At 44.1% G+C, this 13,800-nt stretch overlaps 1 protein-coding gene across 2 annotated transcripts in view; it reads left to right on the forward strand.

The window, feature by feature from the left end:
* Nucleotides 1-11,323, forward strand: part of ADHFE1 (alcohol dehydrogenase iron containing 1) — a 28,457-nt gene extending 17,134 nt beyond the window's left edge. The window contains exons 14-15 of one of the 2 annotated variants that reach the window (XM_063326981.1): nucleotides 9,603-9,722; nucleotides 11,170-11,323. In XM_063326981.1, coding sequence (XP_063183051.1) covers nucleotides 9,603-9,716 — 114 coding nt within the window. In that variant the 3' untranslated portion in view covers nucleotides 9,717-9,722; nucleotides 11,170-11,323. Of the gene's footprint in view, nucleotides 1-383; nucleotides 3,497-9,602; nucleotides 9,723-11,169 lie in introns of those variants that run through there. The other variant, XM_063326982.1, reaches the window with a different exon arrangement.
* Nucleotides 11,324-13,800: the final 2,477 nt, after the last annotated feature.

The following is a 13,800-nucleotide window of genomic DNA, read 5'->3' on the forward strand; positions in this document are numbered from 1 at the left end:
TTGAAAATCTTGGTCCCTAAAAATTTACCTTCTAGTTCCAGTGCTGGCAAATTAATTTTAAAACGGAGTGTATTCCCAGGATACTATCCACCAGTGCACTGACATCTGTGACTGACGAGACCCGTGTTTGAAGTACTTGACTTTGCAACTGAACTGCATTTTTAATCTTGCTTCTGTCTATTTAATTATAGGCAATTTTAACTAATATATTCTTGAAAGTACTGTACAGTTGATGATGCTTCAACCTTAATTACTTGATTACTTATCTGCAAAACCTTGTTATTCTCTCTGAAGGCCATTAGTACAAAGGCACATAGTTCTGCTACTGTTTGATTAATTTTATTGGCAACCTTCTATAATCCAGTTTTTCTTCAATCTTGCAGGAGAGAGTGACTAAACTATCACCGCGTCCCCAAACAGAAGACGACTTATTTGCCCTCTTTGAGGCTTCCATGAAGCTTTATTAGCTTAAACATTTTGTTCTGAAAAGTGTGCTCTATTCTAACGCAAAGGTAGTTTCTTGTAGATATGGGGCTGAATTTGTTTAGAGAATGGAAGAACTTAGGTACCTTTGACTTCCGTTCCATTGTACGCTGTCAAAAGGTCAAGTAATTCATCTTTAACTAAATAGTGCTTTGAAGTGAAAGCTTGACTGGTTTTTTTTCTTGCTCAGTAGTCAGTGGTATTAACTTGCATAAAAGTTGGAGCAGATTTCTCACGTTACTGAAGGATTTCTTGTGCTTGAGAAGTGGTCAAAGGTGGAAAAATGTTTTAAGGGATATTCCAAACCATTTTGGAAATTATTATTTTTATTTAAATTGTCCGTGATTTTCTTTTAAGAAGTCATACTATTTAAGAAATAATCAGTCAAGGTCATTTTTCTAATTAGGTAGGGGGAGTTACCCTGCAGAAAATGTCAGCTTACTGTGTTCTGTTCCAGTTTATCATTTTTTTACCATCTGCCTTCTCTAGGAAGGCTATTGAACCAGAGTATGTTTTTGTTATTTGGTTAAAAAAAAACTACGCACTTCATACATGTTTGGAACAGGCTTCCTGAAAGTTTGCTTTGGGTTAAAATTCTGACATGTATTGTCAGATAGTTCTTTCCTTTTAAGATCTATATGAAGCATGCATAGGGGGAGCAAAGCCAGAGTAAAGCACGGTCACCCACTCAGCAGGGACCACATAACAGCAAGACATCATCCATCATGGTCATTCTGTCTTTCTGGACGCAATAGCTCCCTTTTCCTGCTGCGTTCTGTGGAAAGAAACTATCAATCAACTGTATCTTGCTTCTCTGTGAAGCAATTGCTTCTGCTGAGCTCCTGCAGGTGCTGTCGCTCAGAGCGCAGCCACCAGCTTAAGGAAGTGGCAGTGTGCTGTGGTTCAATATTAAAAAGTGGTGGTGTAGCATATGGCTGCACAGTGCCCCGCTGGGAGAGCTGGTTAGACGTGGGAATGAGGGTGCACGTTCAGAGCAGTAAACCAGCTGGTTGACTGTCAACTGAGAAAGGGAAGTGGGAAAGGGAGAAATGAAACTAAAATTTTAATACTATTCTTCTTTTTTTAAAAAGCGCACATGGTTGTGTGTACAGTTCATTTAAATGTTCATTTAAATCAGATTCTCCTTCTTGTTGGACTCTTTCAGCATCTGATTCATGCAGCAACCACAGCACAAGACAAACACGAGAAGAACCCCATAGCCTCTGGTGTGCTTATTTCTTTCTGCCAGGGAGGGAGCACTTTTCAGTCACCCTGTTGAAGTAGCATCATAGAATCATAGAATTGCCTAGGTTGGAAGGGATCTTTCAGATCATCTAGTCCAACCGTCAACCTAACTCTGACAAAAAACATCACTAATCTAAACTATATCTCTAAGCACCAGGTCTACCCATCTTTTAAATACCTCCAGGGATGGTGCCACAACCACTTCCCTGGTCAGCCTGTTCCAATGCTTATTAATCTTTTCAGTGTAAAACTTTTTCCTAATATCCAGTCTAAACCACCCCTGGCACAACTTGAGGGTATTTCCTCTTGTCCTATCACCTGTTACTTGGGAGAAGAGACTAACCACCACCTCGCTACAACCTCCTTTCAGGTAGTTGTAGAGAGCGATAAGGTCTCCCCTCAGCCTCCTTTTCTCCAGGCTGAACTACCCCAGTTCCCTCAGCCACTCCTCATAAGACTTGTTCTCCAGACCCCTCACCAGCTCCATTGCCCTTCTCTGGACTCACTCCAGCACCTCGATGTCTTTTTTGTGGTGACGGGCCCAAAACTGGACACAGTACTCAAGGTGGGATCCCACCAGTGCTGAGTACAGGGGAACAATCACTTCCCTAGTCCTACTCACCACACTGTTCCTGATACAGGCCAGAATGCTATTGGCCACCTTGGCCACTCTGTATTTACACCTTGTTTGTTCTTGTGTTTGTTTGATAAAGCTAGTGCAGTCCTAGAATCCGAGGACAGATGTGTACTGGATGTTGACGCTGGATCTGTTTTAATGCTGCCAGTGTACCTCAGCCCGGACTGGGACACACATTTGATTTCCATGTCCTTCTGAATCTTGTCCTCTGCTGAAATTGCCAACAAGAACCTCTGTCACAAAGGCTGATGTTGTAATAGCAAGGGGCAAGGGATTCACTTTATTGTATTGTACAAAGTTGCCATGTTTGAAAAAAAGCTTTTTATCAAACCCTTTTCTATATAATCTTTTGACCTGTTTCATCTTTCCACTCCTGTTTTTCTCTAGTACAGAGTCCTGAAGAGAGAATCTTTTTTCCAGGAGCCTAATTCATGGCAGCCATGCTGTGTTTGGGAGAATATACTTTGCGGGGAACTGAATGGCACATGGGTTTCATCACTGCAGCAGACCACTTTGATGGGCTCGTTAGGAATGTAGGGTATTTCCTTCCAGCACATTTTTTATTTGCCATTTCTGCCAGTATGGCAGTTATTAGCAGGCTGCATTTTCAACTGACAGAACCTCGCACTTAACTTCCTATACCAGGTAACCCAGAGCTCTTGCTAGTTTTTAAATTAAGCCTCACACTCCCTTCTGATATTGTAGGTTTTATCTATATTTTGTAGATAAAACAAAGGGTTTGATATAGTCCCTAACCAAACATAAGCAGATGGTGCTGTAAGAAGGGCCATTTCTCTTTCCCAGATGCCTTTGGCAGCATCAGGGTCTTCGACTGGCTTAAACTGATTGTGAAGTCTCACTCACAGACATCAGCTACACAAGTGTTCTCCCACCGCCAATTATTGGTTACTAGTGGAAATTTTCTGAGGAAAAAGTCAAGGGAGCTGAAGTCGCCCAAAGTGCTGTCTTTCAAATAGTGATGGTGTGACAGGGCATCACGTCCTGGCTCATGAGCAGTGCTAGTTTTATTCACTAACTGAAGAGTCACCAGTTGGTTTTTTTTTTTCATTTATTATCTTATTAAATTTCTCTGTACTAGTTGATCAAATATATCTGTATCTTTGAACATGCCTATTTTGTGCACATGAGCCTGGCGTTTGTTTGGGGAACTGGGGTGAAATTGTAATTGCGAGTGCCTGGTGGTGGTGGTTGGGCCGGTGTGTGAAATCTGGGCAGCTTGTTCTTGTGGCTCCTGCTACTGCTCTGTTACTCAAGCCCTCCATGACGTATCTGTTACTGCCTTTAGATGATGTTGGAATATCCAATATTGGAATATCCAGATAACCAATAATATTGTACTTGCTATAAACACAAGCTTGTTTGAAATTGTTTGAGAGCAGTGTTTAACTCTGACATGTTAACTTCAATCTTATAAAGTAACCATGAACCAAAAACGTTGAGAGAAAGTAGGCTTTCACTAGCTTCCCAGAGCATAGCGACTCTTCCTGCAACGTCGTTTGCCTGGTGAGCTTGGTGCTGTGCAGGCAAAATCATTGTATCATGGGTGACAACCGAGGGTGACATTAAAGGCGTTCCAGAAATAAAAGCACCTGAACTGCTGCAAGGGATTTCTGTGAACATTTCAGACACTTTCTGCACATCTTACTCGGCGTAATCAGTACACAATTCTAAGTATTATAGGTTTCATGACAACGCTACCAATCCTTGTATGTCATACTTGTTAGCAGTAGGGCTTGATTGACTCTCTCCTCCTTCCTTGTGGGGACTTACTTTCTGTCTTAAACAGCTGTTTAAGCTGTTTATGTCTTTGTTTAAGCTGTATGTCTTTGACACAAAAGAATTTGTCAGTCTTTATATAAAAAAGAAAAAATGCCAAGTTTATCTAGATCATGGTTTTTGAATAGGTTTCAGGGAAGCACAAATGGCAGCTATTCAGTCATGACAGAAGAATGGTTTGAAGAGGCTTTAGGGGCTCCTGGTAGAGTAGGAGTTACTATATTCATGAATTTTGCTGTGGATGCTGACCTGCTAGTTCTCTCTCCCAGTCCTGTATTCTCCAAGTTCTGTGCAGGGAAACACAAACCGAGCCCTGCCCCATCTGGTTACTCACTCTGTCCATCTACAGTGATCAGGTTAGCTTTGAGGAGCAAGTATGAACAAGTGCATGTGTAGTGCTGGTGAAAGTAGTTTAACAGCAGGTATAGTTTTACCTGGACTACAAAATGGAAAGCCCACTTGCCTTTCAATGTACCGAGAGCTCGCACGGTTGCTGCTTGGCATCAGTAGAAGTGGGGGCAGCTGGTACAATAGTTTGTCCGGCCCCTCTTTTCCTTTGCTTCTTCCCATTCCACTGCTGATTTTCCCAGCAGTTAGAGCGAAAAGAGAATGAAGCAAAAAATGCATGTAACCAACGTGCCTAAATCTGCAAAAACACTCCCTATCATCCTGTGTGAATAAACTTGGAAGAAATCACAGGTAGGTTAGTGCGCATGCTCACTCCTCAGTGCGCTGTCTTCACTTAAAGGCAATGTGCCATGGCTGTCATTTTCTGTCTTGTGGTCGTCTTTACACCCTCCTGAGACCTGAAAAATGGATGAGAAAGAGTGATGGTTAAGAGACACAGCAAAGCTTTGTCTGGGCACTTTCCATAACCCCCGAGTAAATCTGCTTAAGCATCGCGGTGCTCCGGGACATGTGCAGCATGCCTTGCGTTCAACAGCGCCAACCTAAGAAATCCCTCACCGCATTAAGCGTGGCTGTGGAGAAGGGACAAGGACAACCTGATGCAATGCAGCAGGAGGCCTAAAGGTTTGGTCCCTTTTTTCCCTCAGACCACCCCTAAGTGCTTCCTAAATAAAAGGGAACTCAGTTTAAATTCAAACACCAGCTAGTGAATACGGAAAGTGATGTGAGCATGTTCCTGCTCCCTCCAGGAGCTGCAGCTCAGGCGGGGTCACACAGGCTGCTTGTCTGCCGCCGTGTCAGCCCTGGGCGGTGAGAAGAGGGTCTTCCACACCTACCCGCCCCTGCTAATCCTGCCTCAAAACCTGGTTCCATCTTTGACTCATCACTAGGCCACCTGCAGAAGAAGAGGTTCTTCTTTGAGCAATGGTGTGGCAGGACTGTCAGAGACTGAATTTGCAGAGGTCTCAACTCTCTTTGCACGTGCATTTCTTTTCCGCAGGCGGATACCTTGGTGCTTACCTGCACTGTACATATGAGAAATCACCCAGGCTCAAATTGTTACAAAATGTTTAGTGCATATTTTTTATGTGTCTGTGAGAATAGGCAGAAGGTTCTACTGTTGCTCTGAATTTCTCAGTGAAACTGAGACAAAAAACCCCAAAACCTGGGCTATAATTAGGAAGGCTGCAGTTCCCTTAGATGCAACATTTCTGAATGCAGTTTTATATTTTGCCAGTTCTAGGCTCTCATTAAATAACCCACTAAAATGCCATTCATTTTCTTTTTTTCCCCATTGTACTGAAACAGCTGCCACGAGTGAGTTGGTAGAAAATGTTGTACAGTCAATAATAACAATAAGAGGAAGAACCATTTGACTCAGCTCAGTGGAATGTTAATCGGGGCCTTAAGTTAACTACTTTCCTAGTAATAGGAGAGGGGATGAAAAAAATACTTTCAGTCTTTGGTTTCTTTTGAAAAATTACATGTACTCGGTTAGCAGAGGGCTTTAAATAAAACAAATGGCAGCAGGTATTTTCCTTATTTCTCTGCACGTGGGAATTAAACAGGGGAAAGTTAATGCACATCCGTGAGGTGGCACAGTTAAGTGAAAGCAGAGGAAATGTGACATGTATCCTTTGGAAAGCCGTGTTAATTCATGTCACACCGTAGAGCCACAGAGCTTGGTTCTGTGGCCACGTACGCCGGCGGCACGTACGCCGGCAAAGTCAACCAAGCAGCAACAAAATGCCACACAGTACCCACACGGTTATCTGAGCTCTGGTAAATGTTTAATTTAGTCTAATACTCCTGTATCATGAAATATATATCTATCATAGCACAAACACTGATTTATTGATGTGGAACTTCTCCTCTGTGTTCCCTGACTTGTGGTGATTTTGACCTACTTTAACAAAGCACTTGCGCTTTTCCTGGGGTAAGCTATTTGGATGTTTGACCGTACAGCCTTAAATTAGCAACTTGACATTGAAATGCTGATTTACACCTGCAGTCAAATGGATAACACATGTTAAAGACCGATTGTCAGCAGCTCCAATACGTTATCGCTTCATTCTGGGGCATTGTCGCTTGCCTTTATGGGATTTAAGGAGGCCATTGTGTGGCATTGTTGGTATGGCTATGGACACAGCTGTGGGGGGCTGACGCTGTGTGTGGACTTTGTCATCTATCTAAAAGCTGACATCACTTTGGAAATATCACTGTGGAAGCTGGGATATTTAAGTGTTGCTGTATATTTTAAGATACCATTGGAAATAAAGGCACTTTTTTGCTGGCATAAAAACCAGTTAACATTGAATAACTTGCTCTTCTGACCTTTTCACCTTAAGGAAGATTAATGGTTGTTTAGATCAGAACTTCCCCGTGATCACGGGTCTGAAAGCTTCGGGGATTCGGATGGACAAAGAAAGTCTTTTCACCTCTAGGTCACCAGCACAGACCTGTGGTGTCTCTCTAGTGACCATTAGATGGTTGCTCACTAGTTTATGTACGAGAGTTGGTGCTCGTAATCCATTTTCCAACAGACAGGTCCCTGCCTCATGAAAGCTGTCGCCATGTGCTTGTCTGAGCAGCGAGAAATGGGAATTAACATGAACAGAGTTTGAACTGCATTTGTCTTGCACTACTAGAACCTCAGAGCCTCTGCAACACTTGTTTCAGTGGATCAGTTCTCCTCCAGAGTCGTCTTTCCAAGCCAGGAAGGGTTGAAGCTGTGTCAGTGCTATGCTGTGAATGGTGACACTTGGATGTTCCCCCCTGGAGGGCTCCAGGCTCTGCTCCCACTTCTGGAGCACGCGGGTCCCAGTCAGACACACTCACAGTGGTGCCACTCGCATTTCTGGCAGTTAGGACATCCTACAATAGCACGTCCCACAGCCTTCGCGTAGCCATCTCCCAAGTTTAGATCCTGGTGCGGTGAAGCTGATGCAGTTCTTACCTACTGTATTTGTGTTGTAAATGGAAGTCCTAAAATTAGGACTACTCAGTTGGTAAAGCTGAGCACAGAGCCAGGGGGCAGATCTTGATAGTCAAGTAACCGTTAGTGACTTCTCATGTCGGAAATGATAATGTCACCGAGTGTAAAGCGCGGTTCAGGGACCTACCCGACAGAGCTGAGCTAAAAACGCCAACCCGCTGAACAAAGGCAGTGCAGGGTCGGCTGATGGGTGCTAAAGGTCTGAGCCTGTCCTTCAGTGGAGACATCTGCATGTGCAGAGCAAACAAGGCACTGGTAAAAAGGCACTGGTCTGCCGTGTGTGCAGACATAAGCATACAGTTGCTTACAGCTGAGTCGCTGAGCCTGAATGTATACCAGGGTTACATGCTAGAGAGTATAAAAAGTTGAAGAGATAGGATCTAGGAGTCTGCCTCTCTTTGGCTGACCAAGTTGCGAGGCTATAGAAACGTCAGGCTTCAGGAGGGCCACGAAGATGATCAGAGGGCTGGAGCACCTATGCTATTGAGGACAGGCTGAGAGAACTGGGGTTGTTCAGCCTGGAGAAGAGAAGGCTTCGGGGAGACCTTACAGCAGCCTTCCAGTACCTAAAGAGGGCCTACGGGAAAGACGGGGAGGGACTCTTTATCAGGGAGTGGAGCGATAGGACAAGGGGTAACGGTTTTAAACTGAAAGACAGGAGATGACTCCTCCATGAGGAGGAACTTCCTTACTTTGAGGGTGGCAGAGCACTGGAACAGGCTGCCCAGAGAGGTGGTGGAGTCTCCAACTCTGGAGACATTCAAAACCCGCCTGGACATGTTCCTGTGCAACCTGCTGTAGGTGACCCTGCTCTGGCAGGGGGGTTGGACTAGATGATCTCCAGAGGTCCCTTCCAACCCTACGATTCTGTGACTCTATGATTTAGATTAGATATTAGGAAGAAATTCTTTACTGTGAGGGTGGTGAGGCACTGGAACAGGTTGCACAGAGAAATTGTGGATGCCCCATCCCTGGAGGTGCTGAACACAGGCTGGATGGGGCTTTGAGCAGCCTGGTCTAGTGGGAGGTGTCCCGGTCCAGGGCAGGAGGGTTGGAGCTAGATGATCTTTAAGGTCCCTTCTAACCCGAACCATTCTATGATTCTATGATACTCATTTTACAAAACATTGTAAAAACCCAAAGGATGTAGAATCTAAAACTATGTTGTTATTAAGGAGAATGTGCCACTTCTATTGCAAAGCCCTCCAAAACTCTTTCCTGTTCCCTTTTGGCTTTCTCTCGCCCAGGCTTATCTCTGTACAGTATCTGCCATGTAGTGGACAGAGCAACTGAACAGATTAAAACCAGAACTGAGTTAATAAAGTGTTTAAATGTAAAGGCTCATCGGTCAGAGGAAAAGGACAAGTAAAGATCACCAGTTCTGTGAAAATCAAAAGATCTTCAAGGCTGCGTGACTTGAAAAGGACTGACCTCTATGTAGCTTATGAGCTTGAAAATCCTCTCCTATGTATTTGCAGCATTAATTCCTCTTGTTATCTGAGGTGATCTACTTTAATCAGATTCCTTGAAACAAGTCAAGTACTTAAAGCAGAAGATCTTTGACACCCCTGCTGGCAGCGTCAGTAGAGAGGCCAAAGACCAAATGAGGAGGGAGACAAGATAACCCATTTCCTCTCTCCAAAACCCTTTTTAGAATAATTGGCATCAGAGGGAGTCCCCCAGTTCCCCTTCCATACTCGTAGCTGTACGGTGTATGGCCATTTAACGTTCTTGTTGCACAAAAGCTACCTGAAAAGTCTCACATTTCCAAGACACAGCAGTTCCGTACTGGTGCTCCCACTCTGTCCCAGAACCTCCTCTGTGGCAGTGCCATCCCCTGTGCTGTCTTGCTGCTTCACGCAGGCACCGTTGCTTAAATCTGGATCAAAAGGGGACTCATAAATCTGATCCTGCTTCTGTGCCCGTAGTGCAGCCTCTCCTACATTCCTAATCCTGTTTTCTAAGTTTCTAGCTCTGGAGTCTCTGCGTGCCAATAATGATGGTCCTTGTTTTAAATTTGACATCATTTTCTCACAGAACTTAAGCCAGAGGTGGCAAAGCCATCTGATACCCTCCAAAGACCTTCATCCCGCAGAGCACGTGTGTTACATGCGGCAAAAGGAGCTTGATGGCTGCGTGAGGACACACTAGAGACAAGTAAGGTCACAGTTGAGGTTGACTCATTCTTTAGACTTATCCATGGGAGAAATCCTAAGTAGTTTGTGCCTGGTTACCCAGGCAGTGGATTTTTCTCCGTGTGGTGTGAGACACGGTATGCAGTTGCAGCAAAAGGGCTACCACTGCACAAATCCAGGAACCACAGGATGAGCTTTAATTAATGTGCTTGTTTGTCCAAAGATGGTTATATTTGTATCAGAAGCCAGTAGTCAAAATAATCTTAAAATGTTTTAAAGGAAAAAGTCAGGAGTAAAAAAGCCCCATCCAAAGATTACTGTGCTTTATCGTGGGAATAAAGACCTCGCTGATCAATTAGCTTGAAAAATGAGTAAATCAAAGACAAATGTAATTCGAGTTTGGTATCTTAATAAGCTATTGTTGTCACAGCCCAATTTGGACATATTGCTCTTTTGTTGACATTTTTAATGCTGCCTGTGGATTACCAGTACATGACCAGTGTATGAAAGCTTGTTAAGCCTCCACGTGCTCGGCCTGGCCCTAGCTTTAATGCCGGCTCCGTGCAATCCCTGCTGCTGGCACAAGCTCTGTGTGACTTGAACCTTGCAGTGCTGGTCTTTGTGCTGCTCGCTAATCATTGTATAGACTTACTCAAGTGTGTTTTACAAGCTTAGGGCAAATTTGTGAATGTCCAATTATCTATATGTAACTTTTTTAAGAGGAGCCAACCAGGCTTGTTCTTTTTTTTTCTCAGAATCCTGCAGTATCTTTCTGTAACTAGCGGGGGGATGCTTTCAGCCTGGCTTCCAGGTCTGGCTGGTATTTCCTTTCCTGATTAGCAGAGAAGTCTGTGCATTAGCCCTTTCAAACCGCACGACACTTGCATCCCTCTCTCCTGGTCCCCTATAGTGAATGTAAAGTTCAAAATGTTTTTAAGTGCCTCTATCGTCACAGCAGCTTCCAGCCAGATGCAAATTAAAATGTTACCTTTGAAAATTTTACACTTCTTCACAGACCTTGCAGCCGTGCAGTGCTACTTTAATTTTGAGCTAGTTTTGCAGACTGCTGTAAGAATGAGGTGAAGTTGCGGACAGCATATCTGTCTCCCTCTTCCTTTCACTTAGAGGGAAATAACAGGCTAGGTATGACAAGCTCACCTTATATTTTGCATTTGCTTTTCAGTCATTGGCAGTTGCAATTCTGTGGCCCTAAAATGAGAAAAAGTGATTCTCTTTCCAAAACACACCAGTTGCATTGCATCACACAGAAGTGTTTTAGAGTAAGTGTCTGCAGCATGCACGTGCAGTTTTATCCCATCTTATTTTTAAGTGGCTAATTGTGCATACCTCTGAGTTCATGATCCTATTCCAAAAATACCTGTGGCTTGTCCTTATCATATTGCCCAGCTAATGGTAAGAAATAGGCTCAAGTGGCTCAGTAAAGATTAGATTCGCCTCTTACGCAACAGGGTACGAGATCCAGGGAGAAGCCAGAGACTTGCCTTGGGAAGATGTCTGTCCTCTGCGGCAAGGGAATCCCTTGGTAATACCCCTTGCATATGCTGAGAGTACCGGGATACTTCCCACCGACTTCACTTGAAGAATGCTGCGCTGGAAAGGCTTTCATTTGTTCACAAAGGCCAGGATAAATAAAGTTTCTGATACTTCTCTTAAATCACTCAAAGTTTTTATTACATTTTTTGTAACCGTAATTCAAATTTGGTCTTATTGCATTCCTTTTAAGCTTACCAACTCTGGCGTACGTGGCAAACAGGACAAGCATATACACTTGTTTCTTACAAATGTGAACAGATCCAGCCCCTGGGAAAAGCACCCTTGCCGCCTCCCCGAAGGGACATTTTGCAAAGTTATGGATTTTCTTGTCGACAAGATTTACTGATCCTTATGCTGTTTCCACCAGTTGTTTTTACCTCAGCATACGTCTCTTCCCCTTTTCCACCTCTCCCTCCTTTCTGCCGAGATTCATAAAAATCAAATGCTTTCCCTGTCCCAGACCTGCAGTTCAGGTTAGATGGATGTTTTGTCAGACACCATATGTTTGTTCTGGTGTCCTGAGTTCTCCTCCTCCTCCTCAGTTGTCCCCATTCACCTTTGGTCGCCAAGTTCTTCCACCAGCAAATGTTTTGATCCTTTACTGACAACAAGGGGAGCTCAGGTGTTTGCTGAAGAGCTATATCACAGCCCACAGTGAGGAATTTGGATTCCACGTGTTGGCGTGGGAGTCTTCAGTCAAAGATATACCCCAGTGCAAAGCCTTTTGGGGTCTTCTTATGGCTGCAGTGGCACCATGTGAATTACATTAATAGCTTATTAATTGTGTTTAGCAGTGAGGAAAAATTTGGGCTGAGTTACTAGATATTTTATGTAATTTGGGGAATGAAAAAATGATTCATAGCGTCAATAAATGTTTGGTTTCGTGCTCCCACCACAGACTGGACTCTTGCTAGGTCAGTAGGGAGTGAGAGGGAAATACTAAGAGAAATTGTCTGATGTGGCTCTGCAAGCAGTCCCTAGGTTGGACGTTGTGGAGAGTATCTTCCTCAAGTCTAAAATTGCTGTCGTGCTGTCCTTCAGCAGATTGGATGCTTCGTAGTACACTTCCTTGGCAGGTATTATCACCTCTGTTTGGTAGCTAGATAAACCAAGACATTTGTCCAAAATGGCTCACAGGCAACTAGAAAAAAACAGCCCAATATGTGCAGTCCTTCTCTTGCAGCCACATCACGATTTCCTGCAAAACCCTGGGCATTCATAGTGCTCAACCACCCTGTAAGACCTGGGCAGAATGAAGCAGCAAACTCCCTTTTGTGAACAGGGGAAAATTCATTCCCAGGTGAGACAGATTATGTTGGCCCTTCCAAGCCCTATTTTTCCATCTGGAAGCGATGTGAGAGCCTTTTGTCAGCTCTCTGCACGGAGTGACTCATCCCCAGAGCATCGTGTCCCTCGTAAAGATAGGTGTTCAAAGCCTACCTGCTCAAAACCTAACCTATAAAGCGGCGAATGCCTGCTAGTAACCAGCTCTTCAGTCTCATTGCAGTTTTCACATCCCCACCGCTCCTCAACATGATGAAACACCCAATATTTGTTCTAATGTTAAACCCCAGCTGTGATTTTAAAATCTCTTTAAGTTATACCTATAACTAGGAAAACAATGACTCAGATCCAAAAGTGCCTGGTACGGGACTCTAAATATCCAAAGGTGAAACAAAGGTTGGGTTAGGTTTGTTATAGCTTTTTTTTTTTTTCTGGTGAACTATTCAGTGTTGCTCTTCATTATTTTTTTTTTCTATCCTTTCGAAAGCTTTAAAGCCTCCCTACATAACCGCCTCTGCTCCATTCACCGCTGAATGGACGGTGCGCTGATCTTTTTCTCGGTGGGTAATGGATTTGGTTTGATTGCTTGACACGGGGACAATAGGGGGATAAACAATTGCATTGGTGCCCGTGCAGCTCCCCATCTGTTGAGTGTGTGCGCCTTCAGAGGGAGCCGGGCAGGGACAGATGAACGCGCCAGCCGAGCCTGATGTTAATGACATCAGTCATACAAGCAGAACATGTGGCGCAATAAATCAAAAGCTAATTGAACTTTTGCTTGATTATATTGCCGTCCCGCCGCCCATTTCAAACACGGCACGGTTTCCCGGGACAATGCCCCCAGCCCCGCAGTGGCTTTGCTGCCCCTGGACAGCAGGAGGCTGCGGTGGGAGGTGACAAGCGATACCAGCTTCTCTTCACTCGTTTCTTTCTTGAAACAGTGACGCCTTCCACTCCGCCAAAATGCTTCCAGGCTCAGGATGTGTATTTGAACAATATTTATTATTTCAAAGGAGAAACGTTGCACGAATATGACAATGACAGCCCATGTTTGCTGGCACTTTCCATCTGGGACTGCTGGTGGCAGACGTCTATAGTAAAAGACAGCACTAGTTTTTGTGTTAATTACACACACGTGCTAGTAATGAAGGCTATTCATTAGACTGATATAATTTAATATCATTATTCACACTTGAAAGTGTTTCTGCTACATCAGTTGCTGGAGCCTGCAAGCCGACGTGTTTGAGCTTAGGGGTCCATGA

This window comes from Chroicocephalus ridibundus, chromosome 2 (genome assembly GCF_963924245.1).
Source record: "Chroicocephalus ridibundus chromosome 2, bChrRid1.1, whole genome shotgun sequence".
In the NCBI taxonomy this organism is placed as follows: domain Eukaryota; kingdom Metazoa; phylum Chordata; class Aves; order Charadriiformes; family Laridae; genus Chroicocephalus; species Chroicocephalus ridibundus.